This window comes from Boleophthalmus pectinirostris, unplaced genomic scaffold, assembly GCF_026225935.1.
Source record: "Boleophthalmus pectinirostris isolate CB_2022bp ecotype Guang Dong unplaced genomic scaffold, ASM2622593v1 HiC_scaffold_192, whole genome shotgun sequence".
Lineage (NCBI taxonomy): Eukaryota > Metazoa > Chordata > Actinopteri > Gobiiformes > Gobiidae > Boleophthalmus > Boleophthalmus pectinirostris.
Window position 1 is genome coordinate 1 of NW_026571141.1, and position 25000 is coordinate 25000.

General features: G+C 38.5%; 3 protein-coding genes across 3 annotated transcripts; 1 reads left to right on the forward strand and 2 right to left on the reverse strand.

The window, feature by feature from the left end:
- Positions 1-20: 20 nt before the first annotated feature.
- Positions 21-14523, reverse strand: LOC110169029 (uncharacterized). Its single transcript, XM_055155065.1, is given in 21 exon segments — positions 21-235; positions 432-634; positions 709-788; positions 790-1262; positions 1489-1641; positions 1713-1918; positions 2106-2315; positions 3624-3762; positions 4907-5076; positions 6001-6081; positions 6466-6615; positions 6707-6754; positions 6869-6928; positions 7580-7633; positions 8024-8167; positions 8606-8755; positions 9413-9568; positions 10377-10499; positions 10930-11082; positions 11177-11320; positions 14384-14523. Coding segments are annotated over 21 exon segments (3147 nt in total). The 5' UTR covers positions 14430-14523; the 3' UTR covers positions 21-31.
- Positions 14524-16410: 1887 nt separating this feature from the next.
- LOC110169093 (heat shock cognate 71 kDa protein) lies at positions 16411-20684 on the forward strand. Its single transcript, XM_020934610.2, has 9 exons — positions 16411-16558; positions 17166-17377; positions 17967-18172; positions 18271-18423; positions 18726-19281; positions 19356-19558; positions 19753-19951; positions 20029-20261; positions 20340-20684. Exons 2-9 carry the CDS (start codon positions 17173-17175, stop codon positions 20535-20537), a joined length of 1953 nt encoding a protein of 650 aa, XP_020790269.1. The 5' UTR covers positions 16411-16558; positions 17166-17172; the 3' UTR covers positions 20538-20684.
- A 396-nt stretch (positions 20685-21080) lies between these two features.
- Positions 21081-21854, reverse strand: LOC110169049 (histone H2A-like). Its single transcript, XM_020934551.2, has one exon. The coding sequence runs from the start codon at positions 21765-21767 to the stop codon at positions 21381-21383; it is 387 nt and encodes a 128-aa protein (XP_020790210.1). The 5' UTR covers positions 21768-21854; the 3' UTR covers positions 21081-21380.
- Between the last annotated feature and the right edge of the window lie 3146 nt (positions 21855-25000).

The following is a 25000-nucleotide window of genomic DNA, read 5'->3' on the forward strand; positions in this document are numbered from 1 at the left end:
TAGTTTTACCTTAACCTCGTTTAGACAGAAACTAACCCTTATCGTTGGTAATTGTGATTTTATTCTCCTTTCCAGTGCTCTTGTCAGCCGCAGACACATTCATGATGCCGTTGGCATCAATGTCAAAGGTCACCTCAATCTGGGGAACACCACGAGGAGCAGGTGGGATGCCCGTCAGCTCAAACTTGCCCAGCAAGTTGTTGTCCTTTGTCATGGCACGCTCACCTTCATAAACCTGCGGAACAGAAGAACAATTTTTTAGAGAAGTTCACGATCACTTTATTCTGTCCGTGCGCAGAGAGCTCTTCGCTCAGACATCCAAGGAAGGGCTGCGCCATCTTTGGCCTTTCGACCTCTGGTGGAAACTACGAATGGCTGGAGTAAACGTCATCACTGCGAGAGCGCACACTGGACTGCGTGAGGAGCCGTACCTGGATGAGCACTCCAGGCTGGTTGTCGGAGTACGTGGTGAAGGTCTGGGTCTGCTTGGTGGGAATGGTGGTGTTACGCTTGATCAGTACGGTCATGACTCCTCCTGCAGTCTCAATGCCCAGAGACAGTGGGGTGACGTCCAGAAGCAGGAGGTCCTGTACGTTCTCAGACTTGTCCCCGCAGAGGATAGCGGCCTGGACAGCTACAAAACAAAGACCACGTTACACATTTGGTCATTCACAGTTCAAGCACAGCATCAGTTCCCCTTTAACCTACCTGCTCCGTAGGCCACAGCTTCATCAGGGTTGATGCTCTTGTTGAGATCCTTCCCGCTGAAGAAGTCCTGGAGCAGTTTGGATCTTGGGGATACGAGTGGAGCCTCCGACCAGCACGATTTCATGGATGGCAGCTTTGTCCATCTTGGCGTCACGGAGGGACTTCTCCACTGGCTCCAGGGTTCCCCTGAAGAGGTCAGCGTTGAGCTCCTCGAAGCGAGCCCTAGTGATGGAGGTGTAGAAGTCCACACCTTCGTACAGGGAGTCAATCTCAATACTGGCCTGGGTGCTTGAAGACAGTGTACGCTTCGCCCTCTCACAGGCTGTACGGAGACGACGCACTGCCCTCTTGTTGTCGCTGATGTCCTTCTTGTGCTTGCGCTTGAACTCTGTAATGAAGTGGTTGACCATGCGGTTGTCGAAGTCTTCCCCTCCGAGGTGAGTGTCTCCAGCAGTGGATTTGACCTCAAAAATGCCATCTTCAATGGTCAAGATTGACACGTCGAAAGTGCCACCACCAAGGTCAAAGATCAGCACGTTCCTCTCAGCGCCCATCTAATACACATAATTATTTGAAAATTAACTTATTAGTCTTTACTGCTTTAGTTAAGCACGAACAGTTAAGAGTTAAACTTGGTAACTACTTAAAGGGTCAGGCATATAATATGGTATCTAGCAGCTACTAAGCAGTCATTGTAATATAATTTTGAGTCTTAAAAAGGTGTAGTTAAATGCTTAACACACACTAGACCATTTAATTTATGCTAGTCAGGACTGTTACCTTCTTGTCCAGGCCATAAGCAATAGCTGCAGCAGTGGGCTCATTGATGATACGAAGGACGTTAAGGCCAGAGATGGTGCCAGCGTCCTTTGTAGCCTGACGCTGGGAGTCATTGAAGTAGGCAGGTACAGTGATTACAGCATTTGAGACATTCTGAAAGGAAAGTCCAAATTAATCAGTGTCAACACCTTCGAAAATGTCATTACGTAACAGTTGCAACTTACTTTTCCGAGGTAGGCTTCAGCAATCTCCTTCATCTTTGTCAGCACCATGGAAGAGATCTCCTCTGGGTAGAAGGATTTCAAGTCTCCTTTGTACTCCACCTGAACTTTAGGGCGGGTGTTGTCGTTTATGACATTAAATGGCCAGTGTTTCATGTCGGACTGAACTACACCATCATCAAATCTTCGGCCAATGAGACGTTTTGCATCTGCAAAAACGACATTTAATTAATACAAATTACCAAACCAAATGTTTTAAAGTGACTAAGGAGATCACTCAGACATCCAAGGAAGAATTAAACCATCTTTGGCAATAAGCCTCCGGTGGAAACTACGAATGGCAATATAAGCTTCATCACAGTGATTTAATGGGTCAAATGAATCAACGGTGCTTACCAAAGACAGTGTTTGTGGGGTTCATAGCAACTTGATTCTTGGCTGCATCTCCGATCAGCCTCTCTGTGTCTGTGAAGGCCACATAGCTGGGTGTGGTCCTGTTGCCCTGGTCGTTGGCGATGATTTCAACTTTGCCATGCTGGAAGACCCCCACGCAGGAGTAGGTAGTCCCCAGATCAATGCCGACTGCTGGTCCCTTTGACATAGTTACTAGGAAAGGGGGGGGGGGGGGGGGGGGGGGGAGGAGCGTGTTAAACTAGACTCATCTCACATGACATTTTATAAACCAGTGTTGTAAGATTTGAATCCAACTTAATAAAACTTGGCCTCCGAGATCGGCACTGCACCTATGCTTTACCCTAAATCCAAGTTTTTTTTTGTTTGTTTTTTAATTGATCATGACTGGATCCTAGTTATTACTGACAAGAGGGTTCCCTTCTAGTTTATATGTAGAGTGACCAGACATCCCCATTTACCCGGGACAGTCCCAGTTTTGGACCCTGCGTCCCCCTGTCCCAGCCAATTTATCCAAAACCATTGGTTTGTCCCAGTTTTAGACAAGAAATGTTCAATTTCATACGTGCCAACAGTAAAGACTCTTGCATTGTCATTTGTTTAGGTAAAATACAGAAAGGTTTATCTTCCCATTTTGACATTTACATCCAAATTTGTATAATTATGCCTTATTTGACACCCATCTTTTGCTACTAAGAATTTACTTTATCATTTATTTATTTTATTTATATTTTTGCTGTTTCTTATTCTATTGTGATATGTGAGCTACTGTGTTCAAATAATTTCATTTGTGGATCAATAGTCTGTCTAAATCTAAAAGTGGCTTAAAACGATCAAAACATAGAAAATGACTATCCTGGCTCACGTGTTTGCCACGAATGGTCCCTGCATGACAATTTTCCTTCATAATGTACTAGTTTCACAATTTTATCATTAACCACCAAAAAAACCGAGGACGTCAGTTTCTTTGGCAATTTTGGTCACCCAATTTATATGGCTAGAAGCTTGATTTCTCCCCTATCAAAGTGGACAAAAAGGAATCAAGGGAAAAAGTGAGTAGCTGATTGAGCCCTCATAAAAGCCATCGAAGAGGCTATAAAAGATAAGATACTTAGATGTAATAACCAAGATACACCAAGTACAAAGAGCCACGAGGAAGTGAACAATGTGTCCAGTGCGCAGCTGCGGCTGATTGTTCCAGAACATTCCGCAGCGACAGAACTCCCCCTCCCCCAACCTGCTGTTAGCTAACACCACATGTACTGCGGCTAAGCATCCCTCTCATGGATCGATCTCACAACATAAACACACACTTGGAGATAAAGGGGAAAAAACCCCAAAAAAACAAACAAAAACGATTTAACCCACAATCTAGAACCACAGATTGACTGAAAGATACGATGGGCTCATGAAACTAACATTTAGCTTCAAAACTAATGAAATTCTTTACACACAAATCAAAAATGTACAGTAATACAAGAGTAACGTTTGTCATAGCCTCACCAAATAATCGTGTTACAGGAGATGAAACTGATGCTGAATCGTGGTGCACAGGGGACGATGTTGTGTCCTTGCCGGTTGGAGAAGGGAAAAGGGAGGTAGGGCGGGCGATGGAGGTTGTATTTATAACCGGCACAGTGACCAATCAGAATCCAGTTTAGTGGATTCTTTCCGCCCAACAGACCAATGGCGATGCTCTTCATTGATGACGTACAACGCCCAAGAGGCACTTCCTGCTGCATGTTCCTGGTTCATTGTGAAATTTTCTAATCGCTGATCGCATGTTTCAGTTTACTGTAAGCAGCTACAGTCTCTTTTGGTTTCCTGGACTGTCACTTATAGTGACCACACGTCTCTTTTTACCCGGACAGTCCCAGTTTTAAACCCTGTGTCCCCTGTCCCAGTGGATTTATGCAAAACAAGTGATTTGCCCCAGTTTTATACAAGAAATGTCCCTGGTGTCCCTATTTTTGACCAATGTGAAACCTGCTAACAGTAAAGAGAGGTATAAATTGTGTAGGTTTTTGTTTAGGTAAAACACAAAGAAAATGGCTATACTGACTCACGTTATCATGAATAAGTCATGAATGGGCCAAGTGCATAACAATTTTCCTTAATGACGCACTCATTTCAGAATTGTATTATTACCAACCACGACCAATCCGCTTTCCCACTTTTTCAGTCATGCCACATGCGTTATATCACGTGATATGTACATAGAAAAGAACATAATATTCTTTTGTGTGTGTGATTTTTGGGTGCACTGTATTCATATCATGGTAGTTACTTATTGCTATATATTGCAGTTTCCTCAGTATCAATAAAATATCAATATATCTATCTATTACCTATTCATTTATTTATTTATTTATTTTAAGTGTTATTGCAGTTATTTATTACCTTAAATTTCCAGAGTTCTTATTGCTATTGCTATATATTGCAATTTTCCTCAGGATCAATAAAGTAGCCTATCCATGGATATCTATTTATCTGTTGCCTATTTATTAAAAAAATAATAATCATCATATGATGTTATTGCAGTTTATGAAACCCATTTCCTTATTACTGAACTGGCATTGAACTTAGACCTATTAACAAACAGAAACAATGACAATGCATATAAGAAAATACAATTTATTTCATCTCATACAATCAATAAACAAAGCATAACCTACTATATACATAATGTACAGTACAGTTACAGTTATTTGTGTTTCTTGTGACTTTTAATATTTTTATACAAGAAAACACACATGACCAAGGAACCTATGAAAGTTTGAAGATTATAGTTCTGTTTCCTTTATAGGTTTCGGCGGTGCCTGTGGAGGCTGTTGTGTTGCAGAGTTCTGTTCATGGCTCATATTCTCTGGAGGTGTCATGGCAGCTGGGTTTGTCACTGAGGTGATCACTGTTGGCTCTTGAACAACGTACTGTGTGAGGCCTGTGTTGAAGAATCCTGTCAAACAAAGATATTGCTCAACCACTGACTCATTTAGAACACTTTCTCTCCTTAATTCTGGTAACTGGGTGTGTTTATTTGCCAGTTATCATGATAAATATGATTATTTTAAATCTTTATGTAACAGAGATAACAGCACAAAGATTCCCTTGTTGAGATTTCTAAACTGGGCTTTGTTATCACAGTAAGCTGCTCCTTAGGCCAGCTACTTTTTTCTGAATTGGCACTTACTATGACAACACACACATTCCTCACATTTATGCTTCACACATGTTCACACAAACCCTGCATATTTAGGGGCTGAGATCCTCTCTCAAACGAAAAACACACAGTTCCACCTTGTGATGTCATGTGGTAATACAGAAGCGCTCCACAGTGTTTTTAAACTCCACAAATTCCACACACCTTCACTAGAATCATTTGGACAATTTCAACCCTTGCCAATCTAGACTGAACTAAAAGAAAAAGGTAGCTGTTAACTTGAAAACTACCGCTTCAAGACATCATAAGGTGGAGCAAACCATTTTGAGCTTTGGAGATGTACACAGACTACTAATAAAGGGTTACTCAAACATGTGAGAATGAAACAAAGCGCAACTCCAGGTATGTTTCCAATGTGGCAACATTATAACATGGGTTAAAACTGACAAGAGTTAATTTTGTGTAATATAGGACATTTAGAACATGAATATACCTTAATACTGCACTGTACTGCACTGGCTTATTCTCACTCTGCCAATAATTAAGTGGAACAGCTGTCACTGGCAGCTGACAACGGCTAAGGACTTCTATTAATGTCATGTGACTCTAAGCTGTGGCTGTTTACAAAGGTGCCTGCCTCATTAAGTATTTATTTATCGCATCATGTGATCTTAAGAGTAAAATAACGTTTAAACCTTAATGGGTGACCAGGTTACTCACCTCTTCTCCTTTGGGTGTTTTTCTCCTCTTGGCTTGATTTTGATTTATTGCTGGCTTCAGATGTGTCCGTGTCATCATTCTCTGTTAAAAATGACAGAAATTTCAACATACAATGTTTTCAGTAATTTCACTTTTTGAACACTATCAGTCAAAAGTGTTGTGTTTTTCTTTATGTCTACTACTTTCTACATTCTACATACAGAAGACATCAAATATATGAAGCAAGATATATGGAATTATATACGTAAACAACACATAAATGACTGTTTTTTATTCAAATTCTCAAAAGCAGACACTCTTTGCCTTATCTTGCTTCATATATTTGATGTATTTGATGTATTATCTAAAATGTAGTAAAAATGAAAAAGAAAAAAATACACTGAATGAGAGCGTGTATCCAAGCTTTTGACTGGTAGTGTAGTAGTGTAGATTTGATGCTAGATTGAGAGATGGTATTTTATGTACCACGTTTCCAGATGAGATGTGCTCTCCTCAGTTTGATGCCAATAAATGTAACGACCACCAAAAGTCCAATCATAAGGCAAGTGATCAGGAAGATGAGAAGAGCCGCATTTCCCTCTTTTCCTTCCTGCTTTTCCCTATCAAAGTCACGCTCTGTCAAAATACATTGTAAATATAATATTAGGCTATACTCATGTTGACACCTGTTTCATTGTATTTTTAGAAGAAAAACTGATTACTCTACCTGTACTGTTATTCGTTGTTTCATTGGAGGAAATGTTCACTGTGAGCCCTTCAAAAACAGAGACAGAATTAGCTTGATGAAGAAAAAACAGACCTTTCAATGTGAATCTGTGACTACTTGTAGTTCCCAATGTACAGCACTAGATGTCAACAAAGAACTTACAATTGCCTGTAGTGTTCAATATTCCGCTTCTTTGAGTGGTTGATTCTACCGTTGAGAATTCTAACAAAGAGAAAATATTCAATTTAATGGCATCACTTGTATTTATTTGTAAATATAAGAAATGTGTAAAGCATTGTAATAGGATTGTGATGGTATTAAAATAGATCTGGATACTAGTAAGGAAAAGACTGGCCAATTTCAATACCAGGACGTTGATAAAACACTCTTTTCAGCATAGAAGTTTCTTTCATATTACGTGGTCTTATAACACTAAAGATCCAGTCCAACGTAAAACTATTCAAGAAAGGACCAACTGCGTCTTATGTGTTTGTTTGTTTGTTTGTTTTGTTTGGGGTTTTTTTGGTACTTTTCGATACTTGTTCAAATGAGTATTTAGTTTCGATACTTGTTTTAATATCGATTTGTAAAGTTTTGATACAATAGTAATACAATAATACAATGTAAAGAAAAAAGCATGATGTCTCTTACAGGCTAGTAATTTCAGTTTAGACCTGTCACCACTATGAAGTTATTATGAGTTAAAATTGAAAACTTGGTGCATGAAGTCTTTCTGAAACGCCTCACACAGGAAACCCTTTATGTGGTGCTATGTATGGTAATGTGTGCTGGTGGTGTGACATTGTTTCTTCATGTCTATATATGGTTATATGGAGCATTTTATGTACTTTCAATTGTATAAAATATATTTACCACTGCTGTTGAATTGAGAAGTGTTCATAGGGAACCCTGTGGTTTCATCGGCATCTGTAAGAACAATAAAGCTGTCATTTAAAAGTGTCAATTAAACTCACTGCCAAAATTAGGGCTGTAATAATCAAATTTTAATCGAGATCAAGAGTTAGAAATTTGTAGTTGTCAATGGTCAGCTTGTTGTTTTTTTTTAATGGAGAGATCTACAGTCAATCCCTTGTCAGTAAGCATGTGATTTGAAGAAGAGTTCAGATTTTAAAGGAGCAAAATGTACAATTTTTAGATTAAATTGCAATAATTAAAAGTCTGTAATGTCAGAAATAAAGGTCAATCAACATGAGGAAAAAATCTTGAGTCATTTTTTGTCTTTTTAACTTTTATCATTAGCATTATTTCTCATAAGAAAGGATGTGAAATGTAAAAAATATTTCTATGTATGCTCACCTGTACTAAACTGTGTAATGTTTCTAGAAAACTCTGAAGTTAGATCCTGTTTTTCTGTTGTAGAGACTGGTTCAGTAGTTTTCTCTTCTGTTGTGGGTAGAGTTGTTTGTTGAGTTGTTGTGTTTTTTGTAGTATTTTTCATTCCTGTATAAGACACACACACACACACACAAAAATCCAATAGTTGTATTATTGATTTTAAGAAAGTACATGAATTTTATTACTAGAACTTTATAAACCTACACTTAGCCCATCCATACAAATTTAAATCTGGATTTTGATACTAAAGAAGAATTGATACGTGCTACCACACAGTAAAAGAAATTGTATATTGTTAGTAATAAAATGAATAAAAGAATGAAAATGAAATAAATAAGTAAGTTAAAGGTATAAAGTGTTAATTTGGTACTTTTGTGAGTAATTTTACAGTAATTTAACATTTATTTGTAAGTAAACTTCAACTAATACACTTCAAGGTCATTTTTAACACATTTATGTAGGATTGACATTATATCATCTGAATAGTGATACCAAGTTAGTCGGAAAATATTAAGATTCCTTTGTAAATATCTCCAAATTTACCTGTACTAAACTGTGGAACAATGGTAGAAAAATCTGACGTAAGCTCCTCTTTTGGTGTTGTGGGGAATTGGACAGCAGTTGGTTCTCTTATAGTTGCTGGAGTTGGTGTTGTTTTTGCTGAGATGGTAGTTTTCGGATGTTGTTTTCTTTCTGTTCAAAAACACAAAATTCCACATTATTTATGCTTTGATACAGAAAATCAAACTGAAAGTGCACCCTATTTTATGACAACGAATTAGGTGATTCACACATCTGTTTTTAGAAATCTCTTGAATTTATAAAAGAGGAAGTAGACCATTAGAAGGGATTTTTAGCTTAGTTTCTTAATCCACCTACGTATGTCATGAGGAAAATATGTGTAATGGTACCAGACTTTTTTGTTTTTGTTATCTTAATTTAGCATTTAACAGTTCCATGTTACGCTATTTTCTGATCTATGTTGTAATGTTGTTTTCTCATCAAAAAAATTTCAGGTGTTGTGTTTTGTTTCAGTCACACATGTTTAACACACAAACCCTGCATATTTAGGATGTGTTTTTCTCTCAAACGGTAACATGCATGTTCATCAGGATCATTTGGATAATTTCAGCCCTGGAATCTCTATCCATCTTTGTTGAACTAAAGGTAAAAGGAAGCTATTAACTTGAAAATGACCTCTACATGACTAGAGAAATTAATAACTAGGAAATTAATAATCTGGTTAATAAACCACAGCACCATAAAAATGGCATTGTAACATGTCTTAAAGCTCAGAAGAGTAAATCTTTGGTAAAACAGGACCTTTAAGTCATTCAGGGTTGTACTTACTGTTTGGTCTAATTTTTACAAAGTCCTGCAGTGTCTTGGAGTGCAAAGCTGGATGCTGAACAATGCATTTTAGAGAGTGGGTCCTTTCTGCTGCCTTAACATACATGGTCTCAATAGCTTCATATTTTTTATCTTCACGGATGGTCTGTGGATGGCCTGTGGAGAAAAAAAATTATTATTAATTAGGTTTTGATATATTAGTTACAATAGTATAGAAAAGCACTCAGAGAGCGCAGACCTCCGCCAAGGACTACCCCCATTTTTTATATAAATTGCGATAAAATCAGTCTTCTGGATCAGATCCGGATCAGCCTTTGGAATATGAAAGAGGATCCCATTGTCCATCCCTGAGTCAAATTTCATGGGGTTTGGTCAATAATTAACCAAGATATTGAGAAACAAAATTTTTGGCCCCATTTACCACAATGTTAACTAAAATTTCAAAGTGATCCAGAATCCAGGATTTCTTCCGGATCACCTCCAAAATTAAATCACAATTCACATTTCCAACAAATCCTGAAAATTTCATCAAAATCGGTTCATAACTTTTTGAGTTATGTTGCTAACAGACAAACAAACAAACAAACAAACAAACAAACAGACAAACGCCGGCAAAAACATAACCTCCTTGGCGGAGGTAATAATAGTTGTTTCTCTTTATTTTTGGTTGCATATTTGTAATCTCCTGATGGTCTTGAACTATGGGTTGCAATCCTGAAATTTCCAAATTGTGGGACAAATAAAGGACTCAAATGGCAATATTAAACAAAAAGTAATATAGAAAACTGATTTACGGATGCTTTTTCAGTAATCTAATGAATTATCCAAAAGTACTGGACACTGACATATAGTTAATGAAACAAGACTATATATTAACTAACTAACTAAAATAAATAAATAAATACATTTCTTTATTGTTTTGTGTGTTTATTTCACTTTACACAAAGGCTTTGTGAAAACTCACCACTTTGAAATTCCACTCCATTCTTGATCTGCCAGGAGATGCCTGGTGCTTCATCATTCGCAGCAGCTGTACATCTGATGACAAGCCACTCATTATGGGTTGTAAACTCAATTCGCGGCCGGCCTATAATAAGAAACATGATGAGAAATAATGACAACATTTGACAATTTGACCTCTGTTTCATCATACTGGCAATGAACATATTACAAAATTAAAAGTAAATACAACAACAACAGAAAGGAGTGGGCCATTCAAGCTGTACTCATTGCACAGTTTTATGTATTTGTATTACCTAATTAATGTATTGAGATAATGTTTGATTTCAAAGAGACCATTCTAGTTTATGAATGTGATATTTGCCCAGTACAATTACTAATTTAGCATTTATTTGTGATACTGTTTACTTTTTCTTCGGAATATATGAAAAAAATACATGTAGAAGCAGGCTACAGCTTTTTTCCTATGGTTTCTTTATCAATTTTCTGTTAATGAGATGTTCAGCCCCCATTCAAAACAATATAAAAATGTAATCTAAATATAGAAAACCACTGACCTATCACTGTAATGTGCACTTTCTTTTCTACAGCTTGGGGGAGGTAATGGGTGCAGGTGTATATCCCTCCATCGCTGAAAGTAACATTGGAAATTCTGATTTGGAATTCAGACTCGGACAGCTTCTGGACTCTGTAGCGTTTATCTTTCACACCTGTAAAGTAAAAACAAAAACAAAACAAAAAAAACAACGTTAAAAAGGATCATTTGGACTTTGTTGCACACAAAACAGACTGCATCATTTTCACCTTGAAGCATGTTGAAGAACATAATATTACCATCAGGATTCCTCCACTCGGCGGGGTAATCATCGGGCTGGCTTTTGAGTGGGCAGCTTAGGTGTAGTGTGTGACCTTTTATCACGGTCAGATGTTTCCAAACGGCAAGAGACACTGAGGAAAACAGAAATGTAAAATGTTTAAAAACACTGAAGTACAGATATTACAATATTCACACTCCTCAAAACTAGGAATGTCACAGTACGACATTTATTGTGATTTTTGTGAAGGCTAACAAAATTGTGAATAGTTTCTTTTTTAAATGCCTTGACAAGACTTTGGTTTGGTCATTATCTATTACATTCAAAAATGGTTAGTAACAATTATTTCTTCATGTATTCTGCACTTAAACAGAACATTGTTTTACATAACAATGATTTTAAGCAAAGAGACTTGTTGTTCAATATATTGTGAGACTTCTGACAATACAATATTACAATATTTTGGTTATTGTTACATCTCTACTCAAAAGAATGGCTACTCTGTTCCCACTACTTGTATGACAGCCACCTCATACATTTCTCACACTCACATTGTCCTTAATCTCAATTATACAGGGGTGGTAAAACTAAATCACATTTACTCAACTAACTTTTGTACTTGTGCTTTTCAGGGTATTTTTATAGCAGCATGCTTTTAATTCTTCTTTAGTAATACTTTTACTGAAGTAATAGTAGTAAAAGTTTTGGTTACTCTTCCCACTGTGAGTAAGTTTACAAGTGACAAAAGCGTCATGTTGATAATATTACATTTGAATAGTTTTCTCATTTAAAATACTCTCTTTTACAATACCAGATTATTTTAATATTCTGTCTTTCAAATTACGTTAACTTTAAAATATAAATCATATCTTAAACATCCTGACAGTACACTTTTTGGCTGCTCGTCCAAGAAGAAGAAGCCTCAATCCAATCCTGGGCCCCTAAAACCCTGGTGCCTGGGACAACAGACCCCTTTGTCCCCCACCCTACCTACTCCCCTGACTCTGTCCGCCTCGGCACTTAAACTATTCATCTTGAGAGAAACACCTTGCCTAATTTGAATGTAGTGTGCGTGTGAGTGACTGGTTGTGGGCTAGATGGTGCAGATTGGCAGCCTCACTATCAGTTTACCCCAGGGCAGTTGTGGCTTCAATCTTAGTTTACCTGCAGTGTGAAGTGAGTGAGTAATACAGCTAGTGCGTTAAGAGGATGAAAAGTGCATTACAAGTGATTAATATTTGTTTTTATGTCAAGTAATAGTTTTAGAAAGTGCACAAGTTTGCCCTCAGACCAGAAAAAAAATTAACATGTACTGCAGTAGCACAAACAGGGAGCAGATAAATGTCAAAAATAGTAACACACATTTAAAAAGTCGTATATTACACAAAACTCAATCTTGTAAACTTTTAGCCATGTTATACACAACTTCAGGTATGTTTTTGATGAGGAAACAACATTATAATTGCACATGTGGGTCCCCTTTGCCTCTCAAGGGAAAGGCAACCAAAAGCACCAAAGATGACCACTCAAAACTGTTAAGAGGTTAAGGTACAAAATGACTCATCAATTCCTACCACTACAAATGGCTTATATAAAAAAAGTGAAAGGAACATAAAGCCCCCCTCCATATTGTATCAAGCGTGTGAAAGGAAACTATGTGGTCAGCTTCAGCCTGACAGAAAAAAATGGGGGTGACATAAACTGCTCTGGTTTGGTCGTTTTCCTATGGGGGCATCTTGACACCGGTAAATAAAATTACACTTTTCACACAGGTGGGTGGACTAGATACTGAACTTTACATTGTGTGAAATAAAAATACCACTGCTGGAAATGCCTAAAATGACACAATAAATCATGTCTGCTTAAAGGGCACATATTACACTATTGTCTTTTTTTTAACACTACAACCCAGCATATTTGGGCTGTGTTCTTCTTTCAAACAGAACATACACCTTGTGATGTCACTGTGTACTCTACTCTGAATCATCTGGATAATTTCAGATCTGGAATTGCCTATCTCTACAGAACAAAACTACACTTTATGACATCACGAAGTGCAACAGAGCATTTTGAGCTTTGGAGATGTAGTCAAACTAAATATGTGTGAATGAAACAAAACGTAAAGGTATGTTTGTATACTGAGTAAACATTTCATAATTATGAATTGTATATATAATTTTCATTTCTATGTGATAAATAGGAGACAACATGCTTGGAATTTTCATTAAGCTAAAAATATATTCACATGTGGAGTGACTAATTATGCATTATCGTGGATTTACCATACAATACTGTACAACTATAGGATATGTTAAATATGTCAAAAGTGGTTCAATATCTAATTTAGAATCACAAATATCACAGAATTACATAACTTCAGTAACAAGTACAAAGGTGTAATCAATGGTATGTAATTAGCCTTATCAATTTTTAAATGTTACTCAATAAATTATGAGAATATTATTCTGTATTTAGGAAGGGACTCAGTGATTAAAGCCCACCAACCCGAGAATCAGCAATCCGAATCCCCGCTTCAACCAATGGATATATTGTTGTTGTGTCCCTGACCAAGACACTTCAATTACCTTGCCTAGTATCAGTGTTATGTGTGATTAATTGGTGAAGGTGGTCGGACTGGCAGCCTCACTTCCATCTGTATACCCCAGGGCAGCTGTGGCTATAGAGATGACCGCCACCAAGAATCAAGTGAATTAAAATGTAAGACTAATCAGACTACAGTGTGGTGCTGTCACATGATTTTTTTAAGACCATAAAGCACAATATGTGAGGCATTATTAGGATAATATTATTTTAACTGTTTATTGTTAATCACAGACTTATAATTAATCCATGTCTGTGGTTTTCAGATTCCAGTATGTGATGGTTATATTATGTTCAATGTTGATGAAATGATCCCAGACGGGAGACAAGAGACACATTTCCAGATTGATCGTCTTCATTGTACATTGTACACTGAACATTGTACTTTGTCATGAAATATCTAGAAATGTAAATGCACAAATAATGATGATTTCTATTTTTGACAAGACCAAAGAACTCACTGCATTACAACAAAAACAGCATTTTACCAATATTAATTTTAGCTGTCTCCCGTCTGTATTAAACCCTATATCAAATGTAATGATGTCATCTGAAACACAACAATTAATAAATAGTGTTGATGAGGAGCACTCACCCTGTAGCTGTAGCACGAGGACACAGAACTGCAGTTTCCTCTCCATCTCACTGGTACACAGACAAATATGAGTCTGTAGTTCCTCTTCTCTTCACTTTTAAATGTGCACCGCCGTGTCGTGGACAGGCACTTCCGTGACATCACGGCCATGTGGTTTCCACAGTTTCGCTTCTTCTGACTCCTACAAAACAACAAGGGGTCAAAATGTCATTGTTCATTATCTTTTTATAAGACTTTTCTTTGAAATCATGTGAAAAATCTGATTGTGAAGTTGAAAAGTTTTTGGTGTTTTGTTCATTGTAGGAAGTAATAATGCATGCTACACTGAAAGCACTATGTTCATGGAAGAATTTATGAAGATCTTGAAGTTGAATTGAAGCATTATATTTTGAAGAATTTATCACAAGAGTAAATTATCAGTTGTTGGGGTTCAGATTCAGTTATGCTTTTTGCCCCTGTACGGATATTTGTCCTCTGCATTTGACTCATCCTGCCACAGTGCCCAGGGACCCATCTCCAGATCTTGAGCTAGGCTTAGTCAGGACTATTTCAGCTGGAGGATTTTACCTATGGGGCATGTTTTGGGTTGATGGAGAAACTGGAGTGCCCAGAAGACACCCTCCTAGAAACAGTGAGAAACAAGAAAACCCCACACAGAAAGTCCAAGGTGGCCAAGAGACATACCAGGAACTTTCTTGCTGTGAGGCAAACATGCTACATGCACTGTGTGTGTCCATTGTGTTGTTTATCAAACAGACTACTGTCTAACACGAATCACTTAAAATGATGCTACTGCTAGGCCTAATGTGAAATGAAAGTGAGAGGATCCAGCCAACTGTGCCTGTAGTAACATGACCTCTTCACTACGTGCCAAAGTACAAGTCAAATACTTAGTTGATATGATCCACACCTTAAGAAAACAGGTTGTCACTCACAGTTATTATAAAATGACTCTGCAATCACTCAGAAGAGAGCCATGTCAATAGTTCCTGTGACTTTCATAGTCACACAAAGATTACATATGCATAAACTCAGTAGTCTGTCTCAGGAAAATCTATAGGTCTGCATGTTTAAGGCTATATAATAAATTGCATGCACTTGACCTATCTGTCCTCAAATGATAAACATGTTCAAAAGTGCTTTACTGAAAACAATTCTAACCCTTATTTATTTATTATTACAAAAACATTAGACATGATGGGCTATGTATGTTATAATTTGGTATTTTGGTTCTAAAGATGATAATCCAGAGAGAAGAGTGAGCCTCACGTGAGTCTCTTATTTGGGGTGCCAGTTTCAATTCAGAAATCCTGCTAGTTTAAACCTAAAATGGCTTTCTCTGATCTGAATGGCTGCTAAACCCCAGCACATGCAGCCAATCATGAATCAGTGTTAGTGCAGCCTCTGCAGCTATAGTGAGGGAATTCTGGAGGTTCTGAGCTTTCACATGAGGCCCTGCCATCCATATTATGACAAAAACTTGTATGTGTCTTCTATATGGAGGTTTAGGCATTGGAGATTGTAATACTTTTTTAAAACTATAATTCCTTAAAATTGCAGTTGTACAAACAAAAAGGCTTGGGCACTACAGTCTCTAATACTATATTATATTTATTATATTATATTATATTATATTAAATACTGAATTTTACTGCTTTATACTGTAAGCTGACTTTGACCAGGTGGTGTCACATACTTGCTACCACTGATATAACTTAGATAAGCTTAATGTCATAAAGTGGTATATTCCAGGTAAAGCAATAACATCTCCAAGACAAGCAGATGGCAGACCCTTCACCAGAAATGTTAACCTACATGCAGTGCCCCTTTAAATGATCGGCAACATAACAGCACTAAGTCTACGATATTATTCCAAACAGCAATAGTACATGCCTCATGCAGCTGATGGAAAGCCCTAGAACTTCCAGCTCCTTCTGACATCAGCTCCACTCAGGAAGACCGCAGAGCTCTGAGCCAATCCCTGCGCGCAGATTTGATCCAGAAAGTGCTAGAAGCGCAGCGGCCCGCCCGCCCTGCGCGCTGATTGGCTGAAGCGCGCTGGCTTTTGGCACGACTCTACTCATAATCCGCTATTTTTCTCTGCGTTTTCATATTATTCCTAGACACAAGAGAGGCGTGTTGGCTTGTGAAATCGGGACAAGCGACGTTTACCAGGTAGGAATCACATTAGTATACGTTTATATTGTTAGCATTTAGGATTGTCGGCTATAGTTAAAAAATACGCGTTTTATCCTCGTGGGCGCCTTGTTATCATACAGCATTTCTGAGAGAAGTTTCTAGAAGTCTGCTATGAGGGTTGATACCTAAAATACGAATATATTTCTCAAACCATATGGACTGTTTAGGATTTACAGAGTAGTGATCCGGGAATTAGCACATAAATAGCATCATACAGCAGGATGGATTTTGCAAACTGCTTATGGGGAAGGATCTGGACTGCAGACGTTTCCTTGGGCTTAAATCACAATGACATGTGCTTATATAAAATGGTACAGGGCGTTCTATTTTTGTATTATTTTTTTTTATTTAAATGTTTAGTTTTTGCATTTTAGCAACAATAGTGCACTATATTACATAAAGCTTTTGCAACACTTTTATTTTGATCTTAAGAATATTGCATAACTAAGGACGTGTACAAAAATATGCCATGATATTTAATGTTTAACCAATAAGGAAATGTATGTTATAAAAGAGATGAAGAATTATATAACCAAAGATGGAACGTGCATGATTGCTTTATGATCTTCCTTTCTCCATTCAGATAAACCATGTCTAAGGGAGCTGCAGTTGGCATTGATCTGGGCACCACCTACTCCTGCGTGGGGGTCTTCCAGCATGGCAAAGTGGAAATCATTGCCAACGACCAGGGCAACAGGACCACACCCAGCTATGTGGCCTTCACAGACACAGAGAGGCTGATCGGAGACGCAGCCAAGAATCAAGTTGCTATGAACCCCACAAACACTGTCTTTGGTAAGGATTACAATTGTGTCATCTGATAGTCAGCATTAATTATACATGCATGTTTTTGTGGTGGCATACAGAACCCGCTGATTCATGTTTTTTTGCTATATAATTTCACGATTTAAGGCTGATCTAAGGTGGCTTCTATAATATTTGTACTTGTTTTGGGATATTTAACTCATCATTTAATTTCTGTTTTCACTATTTACATCTTATCTTCTTCAATATTATGTTTTAACATACCCAGACTTGTTTTGTTTCATTCATTCATGTGTTTGAATAATCCTTTATTATTAGTCTGAAAATATCTCCAAAGCTCAAAATGGTCTTTTCCACCTTTGTGATGGTATGTGGTTATTCTAGTGAGGTTGTATGGAGTTTAAAAAACACAGTGGAGCATTTCCTGTATCCACATGACATCACAAGGTGGAACAGAGAGAAAAGAACTCGGCCTGAATTTGCAAGATTTGTGTGTTTCTCTAGACTTTATCATAGAAATTAACTGTGATTCTGTGTGTCTGTATGTATATTGTAATATATCTCCAGCGATATATGGTCCAGCTCTATTCATAATACACACTTATTTTCCCATTTCCAGATGCTAAGCGTTTGATTGGCCGACGTTTTGAAGACCCCGTTGTTCAGTCTGATATGAAGCACTGGCCTTTTACCATCATCAGTGACAGTGGACGCCCCAAAATGCAGGTGGAGTACAAAGGTGACACAAAAACATTCTACCCAGAGGAGATTTCTTCCATGGTGCTGACAAAGATGAAGGAGATTGCAGAAGCTTATCTCGGAAAAGTAAGTAGACTAAATAGAGTTTTATTGCACAATAATTGACCTCAATACATATTTGATTTGATAAATAGCTAATAATTCCTTAATTCTTCATTTTCTAGTCTGTGTCCAATGCCGTTATCACTGTACCTGCCTACTTCAATGACTCCCAGCGTCAGGCTACAAAGGACGCTGGCACCATCTCTGGCCTTAATGTCCTTCGTATCATCAATGAGCCCACTGCTGCAGCTATTGCTTATGGCCTGGACAAGAAGGTAACAGTCCTGAATAAAGAAGTGCAGTATTCTTTATAGTGTATTGTTAAAACTTTATATTAACCACACCTTAATTAGCCATGAACAAAGACTTTACTTATAATGAACAAATGAATGATTCAAGCTTAGTAGCTACTTAATTAATACCATAATAATGTACACCTAACCCTTTATTTACCAAGCCTAATTTATTATCCATTTGTCGATTATGAAGTCAGTGTTTGTTCATGCTTAATTAAAGCTGTAAGTAATGTAGTTACTAAGTTGTGTAGTTTCAAATTCTCATTATAAATGTGTATTAGGTGGGCGCTGAGAGGAACGTGCTGATCTTTGACCTTGGTGGTGGCACTTTCGACGTGTCAATCTTGACCATTGAAGATGGCATTTTTGAGGTCAAATCCACTGCTGGAGACACTCACCTCGGAGGGGAAGACTTCGACAACCGCATGGTCAACCACTTCATTGCGGAGTTCAAGAGAAAGTACAAGAAGGACATCAGCGACAACAAGAGGGCAGTGCGTCGTCTGCGTACAGCCTGTGAGAGGGCGAAGCGTACACTGTCTTCAAGCACCCAGGCCAGTATTGAGATTGACTCCCTGTACGAAGGTGTGGACTTCTACACCTCCATCACTAGGGCTCGCTTCGAGGAGCTCAATGCTGACCTCTTCAGGGGAACCCTGGACCCAGTGGAAAAATCTCTCCGTGACGCCAAGATGGACAAAGCTGCCATCCATGACATCGTGCTGGTCGGAGGCTCCACTCGTATCCCCAAGATCCAGAAACTGCTCCAGGACTTCTTCAATGGGAAGGAACTCAACAAGAGCATCAACCCAGATGAAGCTGTGGCCTACGGAGCAGGTAGGTTAAAGGGGAACTGATGCTGTGCTTGAACTGTGAATGACCAAATGTGTAACGTGGTCTTTGTTTTGTAGCTGTCCAGGCCGCTATCCTCTGCGGGGACAAGTCTGAGAACGTACAGGACCTCCTGCTTCTGGACGTCACCCCACTGTCTCTGGGCATTGAGACCGCTGGAGGAGTCATGACCGTACTGATCAAGCGTAACACCACCATTCCCACCAAGCAGACCCAGACCTTCACCACGTACTCCGACAACCAGCCTGGAGTGCTCATCCAGGTACGGCTCCTCACGCAGTCCAGTGTGCGCTCTCGCAGTGATGACGTTTACTCCAGCCATTCGTAGTTTCCACCAGAGGTCGAAAGGCCAAAGATGGCGCAGCCCTTCCTTGGATGTCTGAGCGAAGAGCTCTCTGCGCACGGACAGAATAAAGTGATCGTGAACTTCTCTAAAATTGTTCTTCTGTTCCACAGGTTTACGAAGGTGAGCGTGCCATGACAAAGGACAACAACTTGCTGGGCAAGTTTGAGCTGACGGGCATCCCACCTGCTCCTCGTGGTGTTCCCCAGATTGAGGTGACCTTTGACATTGATGCCAACGGCATCATGAATGTGTCTGCAGTGGACAAGAGCACCGGAAAGGAGAATAAAATCACAATCACCAATGACAAGGGTTAGTTTATTTCAGTTAGAAGAAGGTAAACTTAAAAATAAAAGGATGCAGTATCTAATATTTATTTTTAAAAACAGGTCGTCTGAGCAAAGAAGACATTGAGCGCATGGTGCAGGAGGCTGAGAAGTACAAGGCAGAAGACGATGTACAGCGTGACAAAGTGGCTGCAAAGAACGGACTGGAGTCGTACGCCTTCAACATGAAGTCCACTGTGGAGGATGAGAAACTGGCCGGTAAGATCAGTGATGAAGACAAACAGAAGATTCTGGACAAGTGCAATGAAGTCATCAGCTGGCTGGACAAGAACCAGGTAAGATCTTAAATACAAAAACATTCCTCAGTCAAAATAAATTCTGAGTATTAATCATCTGTTGTCATTGTGTTACAGACTGCTGAGAAGGATGAATATGAACATCAGCAGAAGGAACTGGAGAAGGTGTGTAACCCCATCATCACTCAGCTGTACCAGAGTGCCGGGGGGATGCCAGGTGGGATGCCAGGTGGAATGCCAGGGGGCTTCCCAGGGGCTGGCGGTGCTCCATCGGGCGGAGGCAACGCTGGACCAACTATTGAGGAAGTGGATTAAGGAGCTCTGTTCTGCTCCATTGTCCTGTTCTAAAATAAGCATGAACATTCACACAGAAATGCAGTCCGTACAAGGTCAGAGTTATAAATGCCCACATGATAAAATACCGTTGGACCACAAACTTATACAACTGAGCACTTTTTTAATTGTTATTTCAGTTCAGTAAGAAGAGAGAAATGTTGTCTTTTTCATTCCATGCTGCTTTTCATTTGAATCTCTGTCATGGTTTTTGTGGACCATGTTTCATTATTTAGCTTTTTTATTTTTGTTTAAAATGTTATATATTTTTATGTTCAAATAAAAGTATGGTATGGTTTTTGTCTGTGTTAATTGATAACTTATCAACAAATGCAACCATAAATTTTGCACAAATAGCCCATTGAGTTGCCATAAAGATATATGAATACAATAATTGCATGCACACAAAATGTAATAAAATGTTATTAACCTATAATTAATCACTGCTATCAGTTCTATTGCCCCCTCTTTGTGCCTCTCGCTGAGCACCTGGATGAAAAACAAAAAATACATTACACGTCAGCGTACTGGTCCTGCATCATAAAATTTATTTAAACCACATCACACAAAATCACAGTAACAACATTTAGCAGCAACGCGAAACAAAAACCCCTCCATCACCAGATTTTGGTCCAGATTCCGTGTGAATCGTTTTTCTTTTGAGGAGACCGACTCCATCTTCCGAAGGAGAGGCGACTGAGCTGCCTGCGAACAGTCCCAACAAACGGGATTATGTTCCAAATTGTAGATAGTTTTGTCCATGAATTAAACTCTGTGGATCTGATGAAGGGGTAGATATGTCCAGTATTTCACCTGTATCAGGCTTTACTTGCTCTTGGCCGGTTTCTCGGTTTTCTTGGGCAGCAGAACAGCCTGGATGTTGGGCAGTACGCCTCCCTGGGCGATGGTCACACCCCCGAGCAGTTTGTTGAGCTCCTCGTCGTTACGCACGGCCAGCTGCAGGTGACGGGGAATGATCCTGGTCTTCTTGTTGTCTCTAGCCGCGTTTCCCGCCAGCTCCAGGATCTCAGCGGTCAGATACTCGAGTACAGCCGCCAGATAGACCGGAGCTCCGGCGCCCACACGCTCCGCATAGTTGCCTTTGCGCAGCAGCCTGTGCACTCGGCCCACGGGGAACTGGAGCCCAGCTCGGGACGAACGAGACTTGGCCTTTGCGCGGGCTTTACCTCCGGTTTTCCCTCGGCCAGACATTATGGTCACAGTGATGTTAAATACAGTACAAATGCTGTGAGCCTTCAGGTGGATTCAGAGATTCACGTGATGACATCAAAGGGAGAGGATATTACGCACGCATCCTGCTCTGATTGGTGCGTTTAGCGTAAAAGAGACGCACCAATGGGATAGTGCGTCCTTGTACCTCGACTTTCTTCTGGAAATCCGTCCTCCAATAGTGCAGAAGGAACAGCACACTGTAATTTGCATTGCCATCTTATAAATACACGTGTGTGAGATAATGAATTTTGTGCCTAGAGACAGTAAATGGAAAAAGAGAACAGAAGAACAAAGTATAAAAAAGGAAATTAACTGACAATGAATCCAATCTATATTTTATGTTTGAAAGGGAAAGATCTTATGGTACAGTGTTGAACCAACAAACAGTCTCATCTTTGAGGTCTTAGGACTTAGAAAGTTCAAACTCACTTATTTCATTATTTGGCCCTCTGTGAGTTCACAACATAAACTACCAATCACCACGTATTACCATTTTTTTCCCCAAATCGTACTAACATTAAGTTATTGCAATCACCTAAGCAAACATATAAGCAAACATTTCTATTTATCCCCTTCAAGTTCATTTGAACTTAAAAGCAGTGTTTTGTGTAGCTATAAAGGCAAATGGTAGGCTGTATTTCTGTACATGACATATCAACAAAGAGGAATTACCCATTTGATATCAGGTAGATCAAGTTCGACAACGAGGAATGACTGTGTACAATATAAACATTAAAGTGTTTTAAGGTGTTTTAGGTGAGAAACAAGAGTGGATGTTTTGTTTTTTTTCATATCAAGTCTGAAATAAAGACCAAGCATTGAGTTGCACTAGTTTATTGTGCTTAAATTGCCCCACGGGAACAAATAAAGTGATACTGATTGCCTGATTGATTGATTGATTCTGCTGTAAATCTCAGAATATTCTTTGATATATACTATTACGCTGTATTATGTAATACAATGTGTAGCCTATTTATGAGATATTTTGTTTGTATTCTATAGGACAGAGTACCGGGAGAGAGTGATAGAGATACAGATATAGCCATGTACTGTACTTTTCAGAGGCCTTTTTGTCTCTATCAAAGGTTTCAGGACTGGTCAGGTAGGGTCAGCAGATCTGTGTCAGAACAGTTTGAGGAGAGAAAGAGCCCCCAGGACAAAAGTGTCTCTCCTCTGTGGCCTGAAGCCTGCAAGGGGAACCAGCTGAATTCTGTAGACAGGAAAGCCTCCTCTAAGATTCATTCTGCTCTGTTGTTGTGGTTGTTGATGAAATGGTCCAACCTTTGAACCTGGAACCTTTGGTCCTCTGGAAGATCACTGATTATTTTCTCTGAAAGGTCTTCTACCACATTTGCTGCCACAAGTGGTGTCAAAAGCACAGCTAGCTCCTTAAATACAAAATACAAACAGCTAATTTGACACAATTAATTAATGCTACAAGATTTGTAACTTTGTGATCTTTGAGGGCCATCCATGTAACCCATTACAGGTAATAATAGTGGTTCTCAGTTTTTGTTCCTTGAGGGGACTGAGGACATGTGAGGTTCAGGTGACGTTGTTGGTGTAGGACGTTTTGTTCATCAGGGTGTCACTAGCTCTGGGAGTCTGAGATGCTGTATATGGGAGACCTAATTTCTCCACAAAAGGTGCTGCCCCCGGCATAAGAGTGGAGATGAGACAAAGAAGTCATTATTAACAACACCACTCATCCTGAATGGTCTTAAGCACACAGCCAACACAAAACTATTACAATGAAGAGGATGTCATACCATACCATAACACTAGTTCTTTTTTTGATGTATTAATTCTTTTTTACAGTATCAGCTTTAAATGGCTAAATAACTAGTATGCCTTAACTATTGTTTCTGCTGTATAAATTTACCAATAAACTGTGTATGCCCAGATCATTTTGATGAATACAGGTTAAAGCAAAAATGTGGTCAAGATGCATCAATTCAGCCAGAGAACATGCTAATGTTTACATCCTTATAATTTGTCTTTTAGATTTTACATCAGATGCTCTTCTTGGCCTGGCCCTTTCTTATATCTGCCTTAAAATACAAACAGAACTAATACAACTAAAACAATTCAAAAGAAAATATACTAACCTGTGAATGGTGAAAAGTCCTCAAATGCTACAGCAGTAGTAGTACTATTCAAGGAGAGAAAAGGTGAAGTAGAAAATGGGATTAAGAATGTATTTTACGATCATTTGTTTATTTGTTGGTGGAAATGCACACCTTTGAAATGATAATACAACACATAATTTTAACAATGACTACAAAAATATATATGTAATATATATGTGAACTACAGCTTTAATGTGCACCTTGCATTGTGGAGGGTCTGACAGGTGATATGAGTGATATGGACCCTGCATAGACAGCCTCTGTAAACTCTCTCTCCTCTCTCAGGCCTTGGGTTCACTTTTTTTTAAAAGATGTAAATGAGGTCAGTATAAAAGAGGGGACAGCTGATGCTAAGAGCAGAGAGGGGCCGGCCACCAGGGAACACTGAACCATGACTATGGCCAACAAGAGGTAAGTTATATTGTTGATAATATCATTATAGTGTTTATATGTATGTCTCTATCTATTATTAGTATTATATGTGCATGTTTGATTGACTTAAAAATATAAATAAGAAATAATGAATATATATATATATATATATATATATATATATATATATATATATATATATATATATATATATATATATATATATAATATATATATATATATATATATATATATTTGACTAATTAAGTAGTAATGGTAGTAGTTAATTAATAATCATTGTGGTAGCAATATGTATGTTTGATTAACTTAAAAATATAAATAATTTGACTGACTTAAAAAAAAAAACATAAAAAAAAGAATTATAATACAGTGAGCTTCATTCATAAAACATATTTGACTTATTCAGTATTTAATTAATTAAAGCTGCACTGTGTAACTTTTTTGTTCAGGGTCAGCACCTGCTTGTCTACATAGAAATGTAGACAAGACAGAAAAATAATGCTTTTTTTGTCTTTGTTTTAGAATTATTAAGATGGTGTGGCAGGCTGTTCTTTTTTACCAGTTTGCCAGAATAGTTCTTGCCCAGTCAAATACTAGGTGCTTTGGAGATTCAACTTTCAGAGCTCCAGGTGAGTAACATCAGATGCTTTCTTTGTTCATCTTTTTATCCTTCTCACCCACTCTCCCATT